Genomic DNA, 24,652 nt, shown 5'->3' with positions numbered 1-24,652 from the left:
AGAGAGGGGTCATGTGACTGTGTGTAAAGAACAGAGCCCAGAGAACTGTGCAGTGAGGCTCATCGCACGTGTGTGTGTGTGTGTGTGTGTGTGTGTGTGTGTGTGTGTGTGTGTGTAGGAAGGATTCAGAAACTGGCGTAGCCACCAGAATGAACACGGCGTCGGGACAGAAATGCTCAATGCAGACCCCCAGGGGTGGAATGGTTCATTTGCCGTTTTGCCTTGCGCTCCTGTTTGAAGTGAAGAATCAAGTTCAGAGGGAGGCTGGGGTCTAATTAACTTGACCTAAAGGCACCTGGGGCCTCAGCGGGCTGGGGGTGGTGGTGGTGCAGCTAGGAGAGCCATGTAGCTGCTACAAACCAGCAGGGTAACACAGAGTTAAAGCCAGGGACTTTGAGAGGCAGCAGGGACAGAAAAGCCTTCTATCACTAGGTAACAAAGCCCGACACACAGCCTTCTCATAAACATTTTGATATATGCCATCTGACGGTCCTCGGCGCGGCCACCAAGCCCTAAAAGTCAAACTGCACCACCAGTAAAATAGATGACGTTCGCTCTTGGGGGCCCTCAGTCCCCATAAAGAAAGCAAGGGAGGCTTGAGCCCTCTAGAAGAGAACAGCCAACCTGCCCACACTGTACACAGACACATGCTACTTATAGAGGGCACCACATGGACACACCATTGCAGGTGTGCCCCGGGGTACAACCACCAGTACACATGGGTACCCTGTTGCCTACATGCTCACACTGAATGTATCTGCAGAACTCACCCACCATGCTAAGGAAACGTGCACGTAGAATCCTGCTCAGGCAAGCCTACACTGGACTCAAGGTCCTGTCTTAAAAGCCCAGCTCTGAAATTTTGGTGATATAATCCCTCTGGGATGTTTCCCCATCATCAGTGGAGAGGGACAGACCCTTCATCAGGAGGTAGATGGCAGTCTTGACTGACAACGCTGGACCCTGACAGTTAGTATCCAAGCCCCTAGCAAACACCATCCCCGTCTGTGAGAAATGCTGGCTTGCCACAGCGATTCCTACTAATCTCTGGTTGAAGACAGACACAGATCCTGCTGGCTCAACCAAGTGCCTCAGGATCAGACGTGTGCACAAACAGGAAATGTCTCCAGGGAACCTGAAGAGGCAGAAGAAACAGTCTCTCCCTGCAGCTGGGCACTCGCTCCTTCCTGCCTACAGAAGGGCACTGAGTTTCTTGTCCCTTGTCCCTCAGTCTCCCCAAGGTGACTAGCTGGAACTTTCTAAGGTAATGGCAGGTCTATGAGGTAGGACCATGACCCAGCCAAGGCACCCCTCTTCCATTGGCCTCCTCACTTCGTCCTCTGCACCCAGAGACAGACAGTGCTATGTGACAGGAAGCCTCATAGGTACAAGAGAGAAGCCCCAAGTTCTGACAAGCCACCAGGGCAGGGCAGGTCCCCAGGGAGGGCAGAGCTAACTACTTACCTTTCTCTGATGCTGGGGCCAGGTCAATGAAGCTGCGACATTTCTCACCTGGGGAAAGAAAAAAAGGTTTCAGAGTGAGAAGATACAACTTCCCAGCTTGCCTGTCCCCCTCCAAGAGACCCAGAAGTAGCACTGCCTGCAACCTGACCCACAAGGCATCTTCCTTAACTGTAATTCCAAGCAGCCCTGTTTTGTGCCAGGAGCTTGGGGGTCGGGGGTACCAGCTCCCATCCCTGGCCAAGTCAGAGGCTTGAGCTCCTCTGCCTTCTGTCCTAACTTTCCTTCTAACCTCTACCCCAACCAGGCTGTGCCTCCTATTCTCTTCTGTCCATTCTGTATGCTGACCACATGAAGCGTACACACTGATCATGTGAAGCACAAGTGTGTATGCACACACACACATACACACACACACACATCTTTGATATCTCATTTAAAAAAAAGTGGACCCAGGGAGACTTCCACTGGCCTGTCCAGGCTCTCCACACCCTTCCTGACTCCGTCACTCTCGTCTGTCTGGAGCCTCCATAGTCCTCAGACAATGTTCCTTGAAGTTCTTCTAGCTCCTGAGCTTCCTGGAAGCCACATGGCAATGACAAAGCCAGGAATGCAGTGGTGGCAGAGGGGATAAGGAAGGCAAGGCCTGGTCACATTGGGTCTTGAACGTCCTTCCAGAAATTTCTCTCTACTCTAATTTGTGTCACTCCCGCCCCCGATGCATCAGGCCACACACAGGCAGGTAGACACCATGGCCGTGGCTCAGGCAGGCTTGCTTTCACCCCTGTGCTTTGCACTGGGAGGCTCGACCCTCAGCTCCCTTTACAGATGAAGACCGCGAGGCTCTGAGATGCTGAGCCACAAGCCTGGGTCAAACAGCGCTGCTGAGATTATGATCAACATTATAAAGAGAGATGTGTTGACAAGCAAGAACATTCTAGAAGGGAGCGATAAGAAGAAAGGGCTGGCCTGGTGGCAGAGCAACAAACAGGCATAAGGACCTGGGCTCAAGTTCAATGACACTGCCCCTCGAGAAGGAAAATTGAATTTTCTGTTAGATTTTTGAGTAAATTGTTTTAAACTTTCTTTAATGATATATTTCCCCAAAAGCTGTAGGGAGGTAAGTGGGATGTTCAAACTCAGGCCAGACCAGCAGCATACAGATTAGATCCCAGGTTCTTTGTTTGTTTCATGACCTCCTTCCTACAGAGAAAAGAAAACTAAGGTCAGAAATCATTGGTCCCAGCTATAGTGACAGATGCCTGCAGTCCCAGCAGGAGGCTGAGGTAGGGAGGATCCTGACTCTGAAGACAACCCAAGCTGCACAGTGAGACCCTAACTAGGATGCTCCCTCCTAGTTATACATCCTAGTTAGGATGAATACTGCTATGATTAACACCATGACCAAAAACAGCCTGGGGAGGAAAGGGTTTATCACATTTGCCCTTCCATATCATACTCTACCATCAAAAGCTGTCAGAGCAGGAACTCAAGCAGGGCGGGAACCTGGAGGCAGGAGCTGATGTAAAGCCACGGAGGTGTGCTGCTTACTGGCTTGCTCCCCATGGCTTTCTCAGCCTGCTTATAGAACCCAGGACCATCAGCTCAGGGGTGGCACCAATTACCATGGGCTGGATGCTCCAACATTAAACACTGTAATGGTATAAAAAAGAATGTCCCAAAAGGCCCACAGGGAGTGGCACTATTAGGAAGTGTGGCCTTGTTGGAGGAGGTATGTCACTGGGAGGTGAACTTTGAGGTTTCAGAAGCTAAAGCCAGGCCTAGTGGCTAATTGTCCTTTCCTGCTGCCTGAGGATCCAGATATAGAGCTCTCAGATCCCTCTCCAGGCCCATGTCTGCCTGCACACCACCGTGCTTCCCATCATGATGTTAATGGACTAGACCTCTGAACTGTAAGCCAGCCCCAGTTAAATATTTTTCTTTATAAGAGTTGCTGTGTCATGGGGTCTCTTCACATCAATAAAACCCTAATACAATCACTAGACAAGAAAACGTAGGCTTATCTACAGCACAGTCTTATGGAGGCACTTTCTCAATTGAAGTTCCCTCCTCTCAGATGACTCTAGCTTGTATCCAGTTGACATGAAACTAGCCAGCACAGTCTGAAAATGTTGTATTTTACAACCTTATTGGTATAAAGATGAGTGTGTTAAGCATCAAGCACTTTACCCATTTCAGAGTTTAACCTTTTTTTCTGATTTTAAAAGAAATTAAAACATCTGCATGGCCTATGAGAATGTGGTGGCCCTTGGCTCTCCCCTGGTTCTGAAGAGGGCAGGCTCCCAGCACCAGCTCTGGTTCCAGTTCCAGGACATATTTAAGGATTACACACCAGGGGTTTGCTGTCTCTTTCCTTTAAACAATGTTTGCTGAAGGTATAATTCATGTGGCCCGGGATTCACTGTTTTAAGGCAAGTTAACCTTTTCCCATGGATCCCAGTACTGTCACAAGTCTCGGCAACAATCCCCATGATTGAGTTTATACATTTTCATTATCCCCAAAAGAAACCCTGTGCCTATGAGAAGCCCACCCCCTTCTCCACCCCTCCCATCCCTAGGCTATGACAAGTCTATTTTCTGCCTCCGGTTGTGGCCTTCTATGACTGGCTTCTCTCTCTCTCTCTCTCTCTCTCTCTCTCTCTCTCTCTCTCTCTCTCTCTCTCTCTCTCTCTCTCTCTCTCTCAGTATCATGGCTCTAAGATGTCTGCAGTGTACAGTATATCGCCACTCCATTGATTATTTTTGGGGGGGGGGTTGGTTTTTTTCAGTATAAAGAATCACATCTCTTTGTTTTGCTTTCTGCAGCTTCAGTGACATGTGGTCAACCACAGTCTCAAAGTAATAAATGGAAAATTCTACAAATAAAAAACTCAGACGTTTTCGTCACCCTCCGTAAATGGTAGCATGGTGAATGCTCACTCCCAGGCTCACCCCACACCTCATCCCTTTGAGTGATGAAGTCACTCATCTATAATGTCTCTTGTCTGTCCCTCAGTAGCCTCTTTGTTATCTGATGAGCATCATGGTGCCACAATGATTGTATCTGGGTGACCCTTATGTCACTCAACGAGAGCTCCAAGTGTGAGATTAAAGGTGCAGAAGATGTGGAGGGTCAGATAGCTCACGGAGTGTGGGCAGTGCTTCAGAGCCAGGAGGGAGACTAGCTCACATGTGGCGTGCTCTATGGGAGGGTCCCTGCTCCACTGAGTCTTGGACCACATGCCCTGAAGATACAGCAGATAGCGCTGTGCTGCACTTCAGCAGTCCATTCTCTGTTCGTGGGCATTCGGATGTGTGTCCCTTCTGAGGACATTTGCCAGTGTTCATGGACAAGTTTTTTTTCAGACACATTCTTGTTTCTCTGGGGCATTCCCTGGGAGTAAAAATGTGGGTCATGGCCTCCTAAGCAGCTGGGCCATCCTTCCTCCCACCCACAGTGGTAAAATCTAAAGTTTCCCAACACTGGGATTGCTAACCCTTTGTCACTTGAAGTTACCTGAACTACTAAGAGATACCTAAATAGATATAAAGAAGCAGATTCTAGGTATAGAAAGATAGATGACACATACATAGCTGATATATGGATGGCAGACCAATAGGTGATAGATAGGTATAGATAAGTGATAGATATATGATAGATAGATAGATAGATAGATAGATAGATAGATAGATAGATAGATAGAACACTATAATAAAGACCCACTTATTGGATATTTCTTCATCCTGCGTGGCTTGAGATGATACCTAAGAAGGCTCGCCTAACTTGTCTCATGGAGATTCACCCCTTCAGTCTCTTGTACCTTTAACACTGTGCTAGCATTGACCTCATGTCTATGTATGAAGGGATCTGCTTGGGCATACGGGTCCCCAGCCATACCTGTACCCCTCCTGAAGATGGCTTCTCAACACTGGGTCCTCTCTTTCACAGACACCCACCAGTGTCAGTTCAGGCTTCACCTCACCCCCGTTTGTAGGTAGCTTCTCTATAAGACTGCCATTATTACAGCCCCATATTGTCTGTGTAGCTTTGTAGCATGTTTTGAAGCTAGAAATTCTCAGTTTAGAACTTGTTTTGACTATTCTAGGTTTCTGGTTTATTTTCTTGTGAATTTTAGGACCAACTTCTTGGTTTCTGCAGAAAAGCAGGTTGGAGTTTTGCTCAGGATTGGGTTGAACCTGGAGAGCACCTGGGGCAGAGGAGCCAGCTCAATGAGATGTCCTTGGTCTTCTTAGGTCAACCTGCATTTCTTTCAATACTCTGTAGTTTTAAGGACTAGGCTTTATGTTGTTTTGTTACATTTCCTCCCATTTCACCAGCTCACAATTGTTAACAGAACTGTTCCCTTTGTCCCACATTTGGGTAATTTGTTGCTGGCATCTGTAAATATGATTACTTTTGGATGTAGATGCTACGTGCTGCCGTCATGCTGAACTTATGCACCAGTCTGGTAGTTTTTACTGAATTCCCAGGATTTATTGTTCAAAATACAAGCTCATGTCATGTCCATGAAGAGATAGTTGTGTCTTTATAATCCCTATCTCCTTCATTTCTTTTTGTGACCACCTGCTTGGCTAAAACCTACAGTAAAATGTTGAGTAGAAACAGCAGGGGTGGGCACCCTCATCCTGTCCTTGGTCTTATGGGGAGGGCTCGTCTCATTCCATTAAGTTTCTGTCAGCTGTGGGTTTTTGACCCTTGTAGTCTGACGCTTTTGGGTTTTGTCTATAGTGGTTTAAATGAGATGCCCGCCCCACCACACCCTCGCCATGGTTGCAGGCGTTTGAATATTTGGTCTTTAGTTTGTGGTACTGTTTGGATTGTGCACTGGGTAGTTTTATGTCAATTTAACACAAGCTAGAGTCATTTGAGAGATGGGAAACATTGAGAAAATGTCTCCGTAAGATTGGACTGTAGGCAAGTTAGTAGGGTATTTTCTTGATTAGTGATTGACATGGGAGGACCCAGTCAATTGTGGGTGGATCCATCCCTGGGCTAATGATTCTGAGGTCTGTAAGAAAGCATGGTTGAGCAAGCCATGGAGATCAAGCCAGTAAGCAACACCCCTCCATGGCCTGCACACTAGCTCCTGCCTCCAGGTTCCTGTCCTGTTTGAGTTCCTGTCCTGACTTCCCTCAGTGATGGATAGTGGTGTGGAAACATAAACCAAAGAAATTCTTTCCTCCCCAAGTTGCTTTTGGTCATGGTGTTCCATAACAGCAATAGTTCCCCTACGAAGACAGGTAGGCTTAGGAGACATGCTCTTGCTGGAGGAAGTATGGGCGACAGGATTGGACCTGTTACCAGATCATTTTCTGCTTTCTGCTTGTGGTTTAAAGTGTGAGCTTCCGCTCCAGCTGCCATGTCTGCCATTTGCCGCCATGCCTCCTGGCCATCCTGGACTCTTATCCCTGTGCAACTACACGCCCAAATAAGCTCTCTCATCTACAGATTGCATTGCTCACGGTATTCTGCCACAGTAACAGAAAAGTAGCCATCACCCTGCCTTTGGTCTGTCCGATGCTGTCCCTTCGTGTTTGCGAAGTGGTTTTATCACGAGAAGCCACTTGCATTCCTTTCCACCTGAAACAACCACCAAGAGTCCCCACTTTAGTAACAGCCACAGCTCTGAACGTCCTGGAACTCACCCGAGACCACAGAGCCAGCAGCTAATGGGGTACAGCCTAGGACCACAGACTCTGATCTCCAGGCCCTGAAATATCCCAGCCCTCTCCCTTCATTGCTATGCCAGTTTCCCTACGATGCCAGCTGCTGCTGCTGCTGCTGCTGTGTCTTGCAGCTGGATCCTGTAAGGAATCCCCCTGGGAACTTAACTCTAAACAGGCAGGGAAATAGACATGGGGATAAATAAATGGCACTCACACTTTTGTTTCTGTTTCACAAAGCTAAAGAGATGTTTGAGCTGATATGGCCAACCTCAGCCTGCACTGCCTTTGCAGGGTAAAGCTGACATTTAAGGGAAAATCGTAGAGGTGACATGAGGGAAACAGGACACTTCAACAACCGAAGGTCTAACAGCTAATATCTGAACAGGAGAGATGCTTATCCCCCACCAATAGAGATTAATCACTAGACATTAATGGGGAGATGCTGCCTGGCGCCATATTGATTTGCTGCATTTACAAGTGGCCCTTACGGCACTAGCATCAATGTGTCAGGTATTATTAAGTTGATACGTTTAATTAAAGGGTTATGATGCATATAAAGCCAAAGACAAGTGCACTGACCCTTTCATCACGAACATACAGATGAGCCTAAGGCCAGACCCAAGTACTGTCACTACTGCCACCTGATGGCAGCGTTCTTTCTTGGACCATGAACTAGAGAGGATAGGAAGGGTCCTGAATCATTAGATTTAAGAGGTCTCCATTAGGGAAAGGGCCCCACACAGAGACTGATTTCACGGGTCTAAACCCCTCAGATGATTCAAATGTGCATTAGAGGGTGTCAGTCACCCTCCAAACTTGACTTGCTAAGACAGAGAAGACAGCACCTGTCCCCAGGAAGGACAATCCTAAAAGTCCCACAGTGTCCCCAGTGCTCCACAAGAGAGTGATATGGCCCTGCTTCAGTGGAAGATATCTGTGCTGGGGTGACAGGGAGTGAATGCCAGAGGATGCCAGTTTGAGCCTTCTAAGCAGCAACTAGAAGGACAGCAGGGCGCCTAGGGAGTACTTGCCTAGGAAAGACACGTAATTCCCGTAGGAATCTGGTATTCCCATAGGAAGAAGAATGGGAGGGTGTCCCAGACCTTGTGGAAATGCTGTGTGACTTGGAGTCTGAGAGGGGTCCTCAGCTGCGAGAGGATGGCTTGCTTGCTCCCCCCTCCCTCCGCAGTGGTCACTGTGTCTAAAGAAATAGATGCATAGACTCTTCAATCCCAGAAGTGATGGGGCGTGTTCACTCCCACAAACTTAGAGGATTCCCTCCTTACCAGGGCAGTGGCCCTCAGAGACTCACAAGTGGGACAGCACACAGCCTGAATCAGTCACCCACTCAAGATGTCAGTGGTCCCTGGTAACTGAAGAGAGCCTATGGGGGGTAGTTAGGCAATTTGTTGTCTGGTTGAGAATTGACATGCCTGCCATCTGGGTCACTGGGGCCTGGCAGGAAACAGATGGTGCCATCCCAGGGGTGAACTGTGACTATTTATAGAATTATAGACAGGGTGAAGACCTAGCAACCAGAAGGTCGTCTCTGCCCAGAGTCTGGAGGAACAGAATGGGGGCAAATCTACAAGTCCTGTTTGTTTGTTTATTAACCTAGCTGTCCACAGAATACACTGGTCCACAGAACTTTAGTGGTGACTATGTAGACAGTATCTGAAATAGCCTGGAGATTGCACACCTAACCCCATACATAGTTTGTTCATTCTCTCTCTCTCTCTCCCCCCTCACTCTCTCTCTTTCTGTCTGTCTCTCTCTCTCCTTCTCCCTCCCTGTCTCTCCCCTGCCCCCTGCTTTCTCTCAAGAATCAAAATCAAAGTCAATATACTAAGCTACCTAGAAGTGCTTAATTCTGAGTCCTAAAAAATACTTTTCCTTCCCTGCCTACCTACAGTTATCACAGGAGTATTCACAAGTGTAGAGTTCTAGGACCAGACATGGCACCCAGGAAGAGTTAAACTGGGAAGGGAGGTGGGTGGAGGGGCATGTGATGGAGTTCTGCTCTGCCATAACGAATGAAAATATTCAGGAAAATTGATAAAGCTGGAAATCTTCATGTTAAATAAAAATCAGTATCACAAAGACAAAAATTGTGCGTTTCCTTTCATGCAAAGTCTAGAGTTGACGGGAAGAAAGAGAACAGAAGAGACAGCTCTGTGGGTAAAGGAGCTTGAGCATAAATAAGCCTTCAGGCCAGAGTTGAATTCTCAGGACCCATAGATGGTAGAAAGAGAGAACTGACTCCATAGGGCTGTCCCTGACCTCCACACATGCACTGTGTAGACTCTACACATGCACTAATACCCATACACATCGCACATACACACACGTTAATGATGAATAATAATAATAAATTTAAAAACATGAAAATAGAATGTGGGAAGGAGGAGAGGAGTTGAAAGTGGCCAAAGCACGCAACATGCATGTGAACATATCATTACAATGCCCCCTCCTGTAGAGCACACAATGATAAAAGCAAGCAGCTGCCCCCGAGGTGAGCAACATCAGTGTTTCATACCCAATGCAGCTATATTCCCCCAAACTTTACTGAAGGCCTACTATGTGCCTGGCATGGTTCTTGGTTCAGGTTACAGAGCAATGAGCCAGGAAGGCAAAACCCAGGCCTCACACAACCTCTGTTCTGACAGCAAAGCATCTTTGGGCATCAGCCACCCTAGAGCCCTCTCATCAGAGAAAGGTACCCTGGCTCTTCTAAACAAGACCACATCCGCCTGGAGGTCGGCTGCATTCAGCAACCAACAAAGCTTCATGGACACAAGAATCTAGTTCACTGCTGTGTCCTCACTGCCTGGAACATTCACGGCGGGTGAGGACATGACTGCAAGAAACAAAGACCCCCTTCCCAGCCTTTTCAAGAAGTCTACAGAGAAGTGCTCTGAAGGACGGGCAGCCAGCATACCAGCAAGCACAAGGAAGGGGAGATGGGAACGGGACGTGCCTGGTGGACTTAAGAGGGAAGAGACACACAAGAAAGGATGTTGACACTACAGGGCCAGTGGTGGCGCTGAGGGTAGCATACTTTGTCACCAAGCAGAGACCTGAACACTCTGAGATCACCTTAGACACTGTATCTTTTATATATGTGGATTTTAGTTCTAGCTTTTTGAGACAGCTCATTGTATTGGCCAAGCTAACCTCATGATCTTCTTGGCTCCGTGAATACAGGAATCACAAGTGTGCACTTGGTACCAACCCAACAGACACTATGTCTTTGAGTATCAACTTTCACTCTATAGGTTGTCACCTACCATTTGACCCTTTGTTCGGGATAGCTTTGTGTCAGCCAAGTAAAAGTCATTGGAGAAGAAGGAACCTCAATTAAGGAAATGCACCCCCAAATTGGCTCTTAAGGCAAGCCTGCCGTGCTTCTTGATTGATTATTGATGCTGTAGGGCCACACTCAATGGAGGCAGTGCCACTCCTGGGCTAGTAGTCCCAGATGTATAAGAAAGCAGGCTGAGCCAGCCGTGAGGAGTAAGCCAATACCCCATCTTTCCCCTGTGGTCTCTGTGTCAGCCCCCACCTCCAGAATGCTGCCCTGCTTGAGTTCCTGCACTGACTTCCCAGTGATGGGCTGGGATGTGGGAAAAGCTGAAATAAAGCCTTGCCTCCCCAAGAAGCTCTGGTCACAGTGTTATATCACAGCAATAGAAACCCAATGCTTGACACTCTATGCTTGGTCCTGTCTACTCAAACCTTTACCCTCTCTCGTCTATACAGCAGGATCTTCTCCAGCCTTCAAGATCCAGCTCAAGTGACCTCCACCTCTGTCACAGGACTCTTCCTTGCTCACCAACCGTCTGCCCCATCACAGAGCCTCACCTCCCACTCTGAAGGTCCATGTCTCATAATTATTTTATATCCGCTCCCTACTCACACTCAGGGGAGTCGGTCCAGACAGGAAGGAGGCTCCTGGGAATCCAGTGAGAACACCATTGGCCAGGGCAAAGCTCAGCTAGCCTTCACTCACTCCCAACCCATTGCTGCATGGTTGTTTTGAAACAAACTCTCAACACTGGGTCAAAAGTCATCTTATAAACACTCTCAATAAGACAAAAGGAAGCCCATGGCTTCCTGGACCCCAAGGTTCTGCTCCCCCAAGGCTGCTGGCTTTCTGCACCCAGACCTCCCTCCCTGCTAGGACCCCTGGTCTGCTGTCCTCAGAGGCATGGCTGGAGGACTGGACTCAGAAGTTGTTTTTCATGAACTGGCTTCAGCTTTCAGTAGACCCATCCTTACTCAGATCCCAGGGAGCCAGCCAGGGAGCCAGGGGAGGGTCCCAGAAATCACCATCTGAGGGAAAAGCTGGCTTATTTTGACTTTTGACTTCACATCCAGGCCAGGTTCCAGGTCACCCCAATAGGCTCCTCCTTCAGTCTAGGTCTCACTGAGAAAGAGGCACTGTGGACTATCAGAGAAGGCAGGGTGAACAGGGTCAACAGGAGGCTGCGCAGATCAAGCTCCCTAAAAGGAGGCTTTGTGTGGTTGTGAGTTCAAATCCCATCTCAGCCACCCGTTAAGCCAGAGACACCAGACAAATAACGCTTTTCTAGTCATTCGGTTGGAGAGTTTCTTCCCCAGTGAAGGGTGAACAGTCAAGCCTTCTATTCTGACATAAGGTCTATATGAGGAAATGGGTATAAACCTATCTCTTAGCTAGGTTTAAATCAGGAAGACCTGCGAAGGCATTGGCTCCACCCTCCTGTCCATGACTCTCTGCTTGAAAGGAAGTACTCTAAGGAAAGTGAGGTCTGGATTCATGGTTATTGTCTACTTCTGCCTATCTGTGCAACTTTCATATGTTGGTCCACCTCTCTGATCCTTTTCCTTGACTGCCAAGTGGAAATTATCTAAATACGGTGGCCTCCTCCTAAGCACGGGCTATACAAGTCAAGATCTCCAGTGGATGCCTAAAAACTACAGAGCCCCAGGTCCTGTAGATACTGTGTGCTCTCTAAGGCACTGTGAGAATGTAGTAACAGCTTTCTGAGTCTGGTCTTTCTCTTTCTCTCCTGAGCGGGATGCTGTGATGGTCTCTCTGTAGAGGATGACCAATGGGAGGGGAGTTTATACACCACAGATACACCAGACAAACTGGTGATTCGCATCTGAAGTGGGACAGAGGGCACTGGACCCCATCTGGGTACCCAGAATGCCTCACAACTTAAAACTTATGAATTATTTATTTCTGGGATTCCCTGCTTATTACTTTTATTATATCTGACCACTGATTGACAAAACCACAGAAAGTGAATCAATGGGTACATAGGGATCAATAAACTCCTTCTTCAGGTTTGTGGAAGGATTGGAATAGTAGAGTGCAAAGCACCTGCCATGGGTTTGGCGCCACACATCAGAGCTATCGTTTCCTCTTTCCCCAGGTTTCAGGTAAAAGAGCGTTACTCCGACAAGGAGAGCCCTGAGCATCCCTGAAAGCCAGAGCAGGGAGCTGTGATTCTGCATGCTCAGCAGGAGCAGGGTGGGAACCTGGCAGAGCCACAAGCAGAAACAAGGGAAGAGGCCAGAGACAGATGCCTAGTGCTGGCAGAGATACAAGGATGCTGCGGATTGGCCAAGTTGCCCTTGGCATGGAAACACAGAAGCTCAGGTCTAGAGCTTGATCGGTGAGAGAGGGGAATGTGGGGAGCCCCCAGCCATGGCTGAGCCTGGGGATTGTGATTCCATTCGACACCCCAGCAGATGGTGAAGCTGAGATTTCTGCAATAAGAGTGGGGAGAGACTGAAATAGGCAGGAGGTAGAGGGCAGTGTAACCTTTGCCTCACAAAGCCGGCTAACAAACTGCATTTGCTAGCATGGTCTGGTCTGGTCTGGTCTGGTCTAGCCTGGCCTGGTCTGGTTTAGCTTAGTTTGGTTAAGAAGAATATCACTATGTAATACAGAGCCTTCAACTCACTGTGTAACCCAGGCCATCTCATGAGTGCTATAAGAACATAAGCGCACTCCATCCCCTGTTCTGCACCACACAGTGTGCACATTCTCTGTATCAAGCTCTTTTCCAGTTTCTTTACACATGCAGCTCATCGGCACAACAGCCCTGAAGAAGAAACTGAGGCATGAGAAGCTTGGGTCTAACATCACACAGCCACAGGCAGTGTGGCACAGAGCCTTTGTTCTGGCTACTACCCTGCACTGTCTCTTAGCAGAGTTGGCAGGATCTAGAGAAACCCATTTGTCCTGTGGGAAGTCTCCAAACAGGACTCCACAAATAGCCAGAAGAACCTGCAGTTTCCCAGAAGAGAGCCAGCTGCAGGGCTTAAATCAGGCTGGCCCCGAATTGGACTCTGGTCTTGAGTTGGACCCCACAAAGAGCCAGAGCCTTGGACATGCATGCAGGAACCTTTTCCTATAGCAGGTAATTTCAGCTTGCAGGGAGAATAGAAAATATCAGAGTCTGGTTCCCAGTAAATGCACCAATAGGAGACAATGGGCAGGGATGAAAGCCGCACACTGGCCAGATGGAAGGAACAGAGCTGGGGGCTGGGTCCAGAGCAGACCAGCAGGCCCTGCAGGGAGCTTCTCCTCACACACCAGGCTGGCAGCAGAGCATTGGCAAGCACTTCTTGGAGTTCTCTGGAGGCCTCAGCCAGTTGAACTGACAGGGCAGCAGATGGCACACACTTATTCGCTGATGATATTTCGATTTATTTATCTCTTACAGATGGTGTCAGGCCTTGATTCCTGGCAGGAGTCCAGAGTTGGGACATTTTTCTGGAGATAATGGTCTCTACAAGTGGAGGGCAGACTGGAGACGGAGCCCCTGCCAGCACCCTGACTGGCACCACCGTGGCCTCCAGACACCTTTGCCCTGGCATTTGAGGAACTGTGGGTAAACTAAGGAGACAGATTCCAGACTCACAGAACCTAAATTCTTATTCATGGTTGACATTCTAGCTGGGCATGGTGGTGCATACCTTCCATCCCAAGACCAAAGGATCACATGTTCAAGGCCAGCCTGAGCTATATAGCAAGACTCTGTTTCAAAAACACAAAACAGGTGTTACCGCTCCTGGTCCTGTATTCTGGTCCCCACTTTTACAAACCCTATCACCAAGGGCAGGCTCTCTGTCATTTAGGTTCCACAGTTATGTAGGAAGGTGCTATCAAAATAACCACAGCCTGAGAGACGCAGGGATAAAGAAATTCTGTGCTGTCCACCTCACAGGAATGGTTGCACATGTATGACCTCATTGCACTCACAAGATGGACACAAAAAATGATCAGAGTTCAAGTCTGGCTCGGGTTTCATAGTAAGTTCAGGGCTCTGTACTACATCATGATGTCGTCTCTTAACCGAACCAATCAAAACCAAATCAACCAAACCAGACATCTCCATGTTAGCAAATGCAATTTGTTGGCTGAACCAAAAACTTTGTGTTTCCACACAGCTGTCACACAGTGCACATGCAAGTGTGGAAGGACACGATACCTATCCACCAGACGATGCTACCACACCCAGAAATGGCAGCCAGGCCTGCACACCCTGTGTCTGGATGAGGTCTCGTGAGTGGTGCATGGCCCCTCCCAACGGGGCTCTTCTGCAGAGAGAGGCCTACCTTCTCCTTCCCCCAGGCAATGGCAGAGAAACATTGTGGGAGTTGCCCAGATCCAGTTCCCAAGTCGCCACCAGGTGGAAGGGAACTGCCCTCCTCCATAACCCCTGCATTGAAGGGTCACTTGAGGGAAAAGGCAAAAGTCACCTGTGGACAGGGAGACCTGTGTTCTCCCTAAGGCAGCCAGCATCATCCTAGACAGAGACAGGCTGCTGTCCATAAGATGACGTTCTCTGTAGACCTGGTATGTGCTCAACTGACAGCAAATAACCCTTTGTCCCTACTCCCAAGGTCTCCTTCCAGGAGCTGTTTCCTGCTGTATTTGGGGTTCCTGCAAGACCTGACCTACCTTCTTCCCCAAATGTTTACAAGAGAGACTGAAAAGGATAGGGCAGTTCCAGGGTATCCAGGAAGTCCATGGCCTCCTCATGGGACTGCATCCCTTGTGGAAATACTCTGCAGGGGATAAGAGAAGGCTTAGGAACTTCAGAGGCCAAATGCAGAAAGTGCGAGCCAGGGAGGGCCTTGAGTGGCCTGTGATCTTTCTGTGAGCCAGATGTTCTGCTAAACCTGGAGTTCAAGGCCTCGGCTCCCTCATTCAAAAGAATCTTAGGGAGAGCAAAGAAGCTGACTGTGGCAGGAAAGAGCCACAGTCCTTTCCAGACTGTTGTCACGCCCATGTGCTCTCAGGGGCGGGGCTCACAACCATCTGAGGAGGGGCAGCACTCTCATTTCATGGATGAAAAATCTGAAGTGCCAGGAAGTCAGGAGACTCACCTCGAAACTCAGGGATGGGAAGAAAGGATGCAGAATCCCCATTTTTCATCAAGGAATGTGTTGGAAGGATTGGATACAAGGGCAGAAGCCTGCTTAACACAACCAAGGAATGGCCCAGCTTGGAAGCCATGCCGCTCTGCAGGGTGCAGGACTTGGCAGTGAAAGGGTAAAGTGATGCCTGAGGCACCTTGTGGGGAGGCCGCAGTCCAGCAGCTGGTAGGGGGCTCACAGTGTGAGGGTCAGCATAAACTGCTTCATAGGGCCTGTGATGGCTATTTTCATGTAAACTCAAAACAAGGTAGAGTAATTGGAAAAGAAGGAGTCTCAATTGAGAAAATGTCTTCATAAGATCAGGCTATAGGCAGACCTATAAGGCATTTTCTTAATTAGTGATTGAAGCAGGAGGGCCAAGCCCATTGTGGGTGGTGGCATCCCTGCCCTGGTGGTCCTGGTTCTAGCAGAAAGCAGGCTGAGCAAGCCATGGGAAGCAAGCCAGTAAGTAGCACCCCTCCGTAGCTGCTGCCTCCAAGTTCCTACCGTGTTTGAGTTCCTGTCCTGACTTCCTTTGACGATGAACAGTGCTTTGGAAGTGTGAGCCAAAGAAACCCTTTCCTCTCCAACTTACTTTCTGGTCACGGTGTTACACTGCAGCAATTAAAATCCTAACTAAGACAGCCTCTCCACTCCCCTTCCAGGCTCCCTTTCCAACACCCCAGGTTACTTCCAGGGAAAAGTTGGCTTTCTACTGCTCCTCTAATGTTTGCTGAAAGAAGGGGCACAGGTGCCAGGGAGTGGGGGTGGAGTCTCATGTGGCAGGGATGAAAAACAAAATAAGACTGAGCTTGCCAGCTCGCATCTCATGCATTGCTTCAATTTATGCTCACACTCGGTTAGTGTACATACACACACACACACACACACACACACACACACACACACACACACACACACACACACACACACATACACACATGCACATGCTCACACCTTTTCTACTTTTGGCAAGTCCTACTAGCTCTCTACTTCTAATTGCAATAAAAAAAAAAACTCCCCTTTAAATTCATTATATAATGCTGGGCATGGTGGTGCATGCCTTTAATCCCAGCACTTGGGAGGCAGAGACAAGCGGATTTCTGAGTTCAAGGCTAGCCTGGTCTACAAAGTGAGCGAGTTCCAGGACAGCCAGGGCTACACAGAGAAACCCTGTCTCGAAAAACAAAAACAAAAAAATCATTATATAAGGAAAGTATGAACTGGCACAGAACAAGACAGAGCCCAGCAGAACGCGAGTTTGTTGGTAAGAATAAGTTTATAAAGGTGCTGTGAAAAAAAAAATGACTTTAGTCTAGAAGACACAGGGATAAAGGAAACCCGTGTTCCTGGTCCCACTCCAGGCCAAACTCACAGGGCCTGCACAAAACTGGAAGACAGCTCACACTGAGGCTTATTCGAATCCTGTAGCCCAGAGTCATGCAGTGCCCCATGAATGTACAGAACAGCCGTGCATATTTTTAGAGTAACATATCCCAAGGAAACTAGGGAAGGGAGATAATCTTCCGGCCAGCTGCCCTGATTGGCAGGCAAAGTTCCTCACTCAGAATGGTGTTTTCTTCTGTTCATGATCATCTGACAGCATCCCCGGGCTCAAGGGGCCACCTGGCAGCCCAACAGTAAGAGGTACCCAACCCATCCTCAGGAAGGAGAAAAGAGAAACAGAAAACAGACTCCTCCTGAGAGATGTAAGACATACGCCACGGAGGCTTCAGAAGGGTGAATGGCAGGTTCGAGCACAAGGATGTTAGGCAGCAGATCTCAGACACAAAAGCACTTGAGACTGAGGCACCCATATACCAGTCTCAAAAAAGCTAGCTGACATCAAAATCCCAGTTCCCTGGGAAAAAGAAAGCACCCAAGAATAGAGAGTACCCGGATAGGTAAGGACTCTCCAGACATGCCATCAAAGGACATGGTAGACCAAACAGTAGCTATGACAGCCACACAAACATCAAAAGGCCTGTGCGTGGAGGCAGGGGAGTACAAGTCACCACCGTGCCTCTTGAAGCACCTGTGGCAAGACTGCAGTGTTTAAAGGAAGCTTTGTCTATCCCACCCCCTCCAATCAGAAAGTTCTTTATCGCCGGGCAGTGGTGGTACACGCCTTTGATCCCAGCACTTGGGAGGCAGAGGCAGGTGGATTTCTGAGTTTGAGGCCAGCCTGGTCTACAGAGTGAGTTCCAGGACAGCCAGGGCTACACAGAGAAATCCTGTCTCAAAAAAAAAAAAAAAAAGAAAGTTCATTATCCACACAAACCCCTACTTACCCTCACCTATGCCCCTACCCCTCATCCACCTGGCCTTTATCAGCCACGGGGATACACGATCACTTTCAGTCTGCATTCTGTCCACATGTCTTGTCAGAAGCACTCTGTCCTCAGACTTATTCAAATGCAGGCTCTGTGAAATATGTATCTCTGTGACCAGAGACCCTGCTTCCTGGATCTCATCTTACACTCAGGCAAAATCACACAAGGTCGAGATCACTGGTGGCGGTGTAATTGAAACGGTGAAGGACTGTAAGTGACCTAAGTTTCCATTAATTAAGTAAAGAACTTACATTTGGCTTTTGAAAGGTCCTCACTCATTAAAATGAACAAGGCAATCTTTCTCAGCACATTACCAGGATATCAGTATTCATATCATTAATATTAATTTTATAGAGAATATTAATATCACATGGGAAAGTGAGTATCACAGGGTAGTTCCTTGAACAAGTCAGAATGCCCTGCCTCCCACAGGAACCCAGAATGTGGCTGCATTACTTGGGGTGAGGCTGGGATTTAGATGTGACATATCCCCACAGGGTCATGTGCACAAATGCAGGCTCCCAGATGGTGGCATTGTTTCTGGGAGGCTATAAAAGCTTCAGGAGGCTGGATCTGACTGGATGAAGTGGACCCTGGGATGCACCCCAGCCACTGCTTCCTAATCCTATAGGATGTTAGGGGTTCTGAATGCGATTGAGCTGCTGTGAGCTGTGCCCTCCCACCCTGATGGAGCCAAGTACCCCGCCCCACCCCCCACCCCCACCGCGCACACGTGCACTCTGATGGGGTCTCTATACATAGACCTGGCTGTCCTGGAACTCACTCTGTAGACCAGGCTAGTCTTGAATTCACAGAGATCCACCTGCCTCTGCCTCTGCCTCTGCCTCTGCCTCTGCCTCTGCCTCTGCCTCTGCCTCTGCCTCTGCCTCTGCCTCTGCCTCTGCCTCTGCCTCTGCCTCTGCCTCTGCCTCTGCCTCTGCCTCTGCCTCTGCCTCTGCCTCTGCCTCTGCCTCTGCCTCTGCCTCTGCCTCTGCCTGCTTCCCAAGTGCTGGGTATAAGGCTGTGCCACCACACCCAGCTTAGCCCTTCATACCTTAAAGTGCTTCTGGTCATGGGTTTGTTACAACAGCTACTGGAGTAACTAAGACTGGTTGCAGTTACAGACACCTCAAGCTCTGAGAGGCTCCTTTTGGGCTTCCTACCTGAGACTCATCCATGTAGAGGCCCAGGGGCAAGAGCTCAAGGCATGGTTGTATCATGACCTGCCTTGGTCCAGAAGTGACATGCGCCACCTCCTCTTTTACTCTACTGGCCAGACTAATCACATGACCAGCCCCAGTGCAAAGGAGGCTGGGAAATCCGCATGGCTCTCAAGAGGCCTAGCAGTGAAAAATATCAGTTGCAAAGGTCCGCATCCAATGATTCAGGAGCCAAGAGCGTGGAAGAGTGGGGGCATGGCCTGTGCTCTTTCTGCTAGGTCTGTGCCCCTGCCCACACCAAGCCCTCTCTCCTCCTTGCTTGCTCAGACCGTGTACATAGCCTTGGTGCTCAAGAGCTAAGCCACAGTGACATCTGGGACAATGCTGTGTTTCCCTATACTGGGACAGAACATTTCCTCTGGCCAATCCACCAGCGGATAATCTGCAGGGAAATAACTGGAGTTGGCTGGGCCTCGTGTCTCAGAAAGTCTGCTCGGTCTGCCAGCGCCAGTTTATTCATAAATGTCTAACGATGACGCGAGGCAGATGTTCTGGGCTGATTTTCCCCAGCAGACGATTGCAAGAGGGGAAACCAGATCTATTTTCTTAAGCAAGCATCAGATGAAGCTTGAACAAAACCAATAACTTTCATGACGTGCAGCTTTCGAAGCTTCCCATAGATGCTCACAGAGTGCCATTTGGGGGGGGGGGGTAGTTGGCAGTTGTTTACTGTCGAGAAAGAAATATTACTGCTGCCTATCGGTGCACTTTCCCTCCTCCGCAGCCTTCGCCAGCAGCAGCAGCAGCCTCTTTCCCTTGTAATTTAAAATTCTAGATTAAAAAAAAAAAAAAAAAAAACTCCCAGACCCTGACTCTGCCCAGCAAATCACAGAAACAAGACCCCTCTCCAGTTCAGGGCTTGAGCCCAGAGTCACGTGCGGAGAAGATATTCTGCCACTCGCCACATCCCACAAGCACTGCAGCTCTTTACAGCTGGTCCTCCTCTTCTAACAAAAGCGGCATCTCTATGGAGAAGCGTGCAAGAAGAAACTGGTTATCCAGGGGGATTACGCTGGGAGCGGATCGCTCAGGCTCTCAGTGGGCCCTGGGCTATATGTCCCCAGCTCACAGGAACAGGCAAGGGAGTTTTAGAACTCCCATCCCTCAGACCCCAGTGGCTTAGTCACAGAGGCAGCAGAGCTCTGGGCTTCCTTGGGGCCAATGCTTCCTCCCCATGAGCCCAGACAGGTGAGTCTGGCCCTTTTCCAAGAAAGACAGATAGAGGTGTAGCCAATAACAGATTGGGTCTGTCCAGTGTGGGGCTATGCCAAGCAGACTGTGACATCTAAGAACTTGACAGCTGTGTGTGTGTGTGTGTGTGTGTGTGTGTGTGTACGTGCGTGCGCATACACAGGGAACACACAGGGCTGTCAGCGACAGTGTTTAGACTGGTGACAGAAGCTGTCTCTTTACAATCTGAAGCATTTTGAGGGACAGCTGTCTAATGACATAGCTAATAAATACACTGGGTCCTGAGAGACACCAGCAGAAGGCAATTCAGGCTTCTGGGAACCCTTATCTGCTAGATTACCCAGAATGGGCTGGGGACCAAACCAGGATGTCCCCAGACAGAGCCCAGTCTTGGAAGCCTAAGTCACAATTCCTAAGTCGGACGATAGGACAAAGGAGGACAGCCATGGGGTACCACCTAGGCTCCACAGGACAAAGGCTAGCCACGGGACTCTGGATAGATGTGCCTCAAGGTGGCCTTAGTAAAGCTGTTTTCTTCCTGTTTGTCATGTACAACTGGTAACCTTGTCCCTGGCCACTTTTAGAACCAGGGTACACAGCTCCCAGCAGCCAGAGCAGGGATACTGAAGCCCCTTGCAACCGATGTGGCTAAGCTCCCAGCAGCTGGACTCCGAGATCATTTACCTTGTTTTTGTATCCAATAATAGTAATAATAATAATAATAATAATAATAATAATTTACTGAGCACCTACTATGTGCAGGCAGTGCAAGAGCACTGAGGACTTGGGGATGAATAAGGCAGGAAGCTTACATCCAAGCCTAGCAGACAGATAATAAATGACAGATAAAAAAGGGTACCCTGAGTGGCACAGGTATTGTCGAGGGGTGGCAGGGTGAGTGTGGCTGACTGGGGCCAGGTTTTCTCCTGTGAGGGATCATCCCAGCTGGAACCAAATGAAGATAAAAACCAAGGGGAAAGACACTGCACATCCTAAGGTCCTGGGGTAGAAATGAGCTCAGCGTGCCGGCAGGGGCAGCAGCAGGAGGAGGAGATGAAAAGGCAAGAAGGGTGGTGAGCTCACTCAGGCCCCGAAAGAACTGTGAGGTGGGGTGCTCACGCTCTGGGGAAACAAGGAGTGGTGAGGCAAGAAAGCCAGGAGAGTCCAGGTCTGTCTGCATTCTGGTTGCATTTTTACTCATTTTGTGGGTGTGCATGCCCATGCATGCCATGACATTCCCGTGGAGGTCAGAAGACAACTCTGGGAGTCAGATTTCTCCTTCTACCATGGGGGCTCTGAGGATGGAACTCAGGTCAGTCTGGGGCTTGGCGTCAAGCCCCTTCATCCATTGAGCCATCTTGTTGGCCCTTCATTGCATTCTAACAACTCTATCTGGAGGCTGATTGGTGGAGACAGACCCTGCTCAGGCTGACATGAGGGGACTGACAGGGGAGATGAGAATCTTTTTTCTTCTTCAACTGGAGGGCTGCACAGACAGAGAACCACCTCAAGCCAAGGGAGTCTCCCTCTGGTCATCTTGCCTTCTCCTCAGCCCCCCAGAACACAAACCTCCTCACTTCCCCAGCCTCTACCTGTACCCAGCCCTGAGGGGTCCACCCAGTGGACCAGTCCTCCAGCTTCACAGAAGAGAGAAGCCAAATCTAGTGGCCAATCAGCCTGGCTGGAAGGACATGGCTCCCTAGGAAACAAAGCCACCAGCGGGAGCGAATGCAGGCCGTAGGCAGCAAGCTCTGCAAAGAGAACCAGGCTGGGAGACCCCTCCAAAGTGTCACTCCTCAGGCCTTCCCAGAGTTCCCTCTGGCAACTGTTGACTCTCTCCATCCCCTCTCTATCATCATCCCCACCCCCAACAGAGGAAGCACAGGCTTGGAACTTAGAGTGGGAAGCATCTCACATGGAGCACCGTGCACCCCTGGAGACAGTCAAATCCAAAGGGAGAGGCAGGTCTAGGGGGCAGGACGGCCGCTCTAGAGACCTTGAAACCTGGAGTCAGGAGCCAAAAGGCACACTGCTGGCACAGCGGAGCTGCCCGCGGCGGCGTTCCGTGTACTTGGCAGCAGAAGACGGAAGCAGAGCCTAAAGAGAAGCTGGAGGGGGCCCAGCTTGGCTTCTCTTGAAGCTCGGGGCCTCCTCTCTCGGACAGGCAGCTTCTGTGCTGCCTCTCCTTATGCTGGTTCCTGGCCAACCCACATTGCTGCCAGAGGCCCCAAGAAGAGCCAGGGCTGTTAGGCGCAGCCCGACTGGCCTCAGTCTGTTGAATTACAAAAGGGTCCTGTGAGGGGTGTAGAGGGGCTGAAAGCCAATATCTGGGTGGGTGTTGTGAGGCTCTCAGTCTGCCAGGCCAGAAGGAAAGGTGGAGAGAAAGGGGTAGCCAGAGTGTCCTGACATGCCCATGGTGCAGGCTAGACCCTTGTAAAGACTATGAGAAAGAATGTTTCACCAGGCTTTCTCTTCCTCGTGTGCTCATGTGTTTTCCTCTGTGTTAGCATTTCCACATTCCCCTACATTGCATGGAATTAGGGCCCAGAGAATGACTTCAGTGGAACTTGATCATGCTGTAACAGGTCTCTCGCCAAATAAGGTCTCGTCCTGAGGTGCTGGGTCATCAATTTGGTGACACGGTTTAGCTCATTGCTTGAGTTGGCTCTGCTAAGCCTCAGCTTCTCCAGCTGTGCAATGAGCATAAAGACAGTTTCTCCCTTGGGATCGTTTTAGTGTCTGGGGAACTGCTAAGCACCTAGCCTGGCATTGCGGTTGCTCATTAGCATCCTATGTGGCCAGCACAGGAATGTCCCTCTCTCTACACCTTCATCCTCAGGACCTGTTGCGGTGACAAGACCAGGATGTGACAGCTATGCTGTCGTGAAGGTTGCAGGCTCTGAGATGGGAGACTTGAGGTACCGTGAACTACAGCGGTAGGGAGATGAAAGAACAGCAGAGAGATCAGAGAGACACGGCACCCACATTAGGTCCCCACCCTCCCTCCATCACTGGGTCTGAAGATGAAGAAGGGAAGTAAGAATCCAAAGATGGCGGCAATTTTCGAAAAAGCTGAAAGCGGCTTCAACACAGGGCCAGCAAGAAAATGGAGACACAGGTCCTACATCTCTAAGGAACTGAATTCTGAATATCAGCAGTAAGCTGGAGGCTTGTCTCCTAGACCCTTCAAAATACATCAGTCTGCAACAGCCAGACGTTAGCTACCCAAGATATGCTGTGCAATCGTGAGTTAGTGTTGGAGATGCTTGGGGTTACTTGTTAAGGCAGAAAAGGAAGCAGGCTAATACACTATGAAATTCCCATCAAGGGGGTGTGGACTGATGGACCACGCCCTCCAGTTAGAAGCCAGGTTGACATTAGCGCCCCCTAGAGGCAGGAAGCCTCTCTGTAACCACAGAGAGCCCTTCCCCTTACCCCCAGAACACATCCAGGAACAACTGGGATCCACACATCTGCCCTTGGAGCTGCCGTGGTATCTGGTTAGTGGGATACCTGAGTGACCCTGGGAGGTAAGGGAGCCCCAGATCCCATCCGACACATCCTCTAGTACTCTCAAGACCCTGACTGCACAGGCTAAGTAATGCTCCCTGTCCCCAGAGGCTCCACCTTAACCCCTATAGTCCTAGCAGTTCCTTATAGCACACAGCAAAGAGGCTTTGTAGATAAAGACTGAGGTAAAGCCCACCAGTTAGGGATTATCCCAGATCATCCAGGCTGGACAGTGGCATCACAAGGGTCTTCTAAGAGAGAAGCAGAGGGACCAGAGGGAGGAGGAGAAAGGGGAGGAGGATGGGAAATCAGATGAGATCGGCTCCCACAGGCTGGTGCATGTGAGTGAACACTTATACCCAGATGTTGGCATTATTTGGGGAGACTGTGAGAACTTTAGGAGGTGGGACCCTAGCAGAGGAGGTGGGTTGCTCGAAACCTCCCTGGGTTATAGCCCCGCTCCATTCCATCCTGAGTTCCATCTCTGCTTCCTCGTCAGCCACTAAGCTGTGAGCAGGCTACACAGGCTCCTGCCTCTGCAGACATCTCTATAGCTTCCTGCCATGGAACTGTGAGCTAGGAGAAATCTAGGGGGTTGCTTCTGTCAGATGCTCTGTCCCCCAAAACAACGGAGGAAGGGAGGGATAGCTGATCAAGAGGAAGAAACAGTGACATGATAGATCCTCAAAGGGGGCAGGTTGGGTTTTCAGGATGGTGGGAGTCCTGGAGGTAGGCATCCCAGCAGCCTCTAGGAGCTGAGCCTCCAGAAAGAGGTAGCCTTGCCACACACTTGAGACTTCTAACCTGAGGGTTAGAAGACCTTCTAATGTG

General features: G+C 49.5%; 1 protein-coding gene across 2 annotated transcripts in view; it reads right to left on the bottom strand.

Moving 5' to 3' along the window:
* Window positions 1-24,652, bottom strand: part of Gsg1l (GSG1 like) — a 199,688-nt gene that overhangs the window by 135,473 nt on the left and 39,563 nt on the right. For both annotated transcript variants that reach the window (XM_021168971.2, XM_029479143.2), the window contains exon 2: window positions 1,465-1,512. In XM_021168971.2, the coding sequence (XP_021024630.1) occupies window positions 1,465-1,512 (48 nt within the window). The remainder of the gene's footprint in view (window positions 1-1,464; window positions 1,513-24,652) is intronic.

Source organism: Mus caroli, unplaced genomic scaffold, assembly GCF_978045245.1.
Source record: "Mus caroli unplaced genomic scaffold, Mus_caroli_1 scaffold_8, whole genome shotgun sequence".
Lineage (NCBI taxonomy): Eukaryota > Metazoa > Chordata > Mammalia > Rodentia > Muridae > Mus > Mus caroli.
The sequence above is the reverse complement of the archived record's forward strand: the minus strand, read 5'-3'. Positions and strand labels throughout refer to the sequence as shown.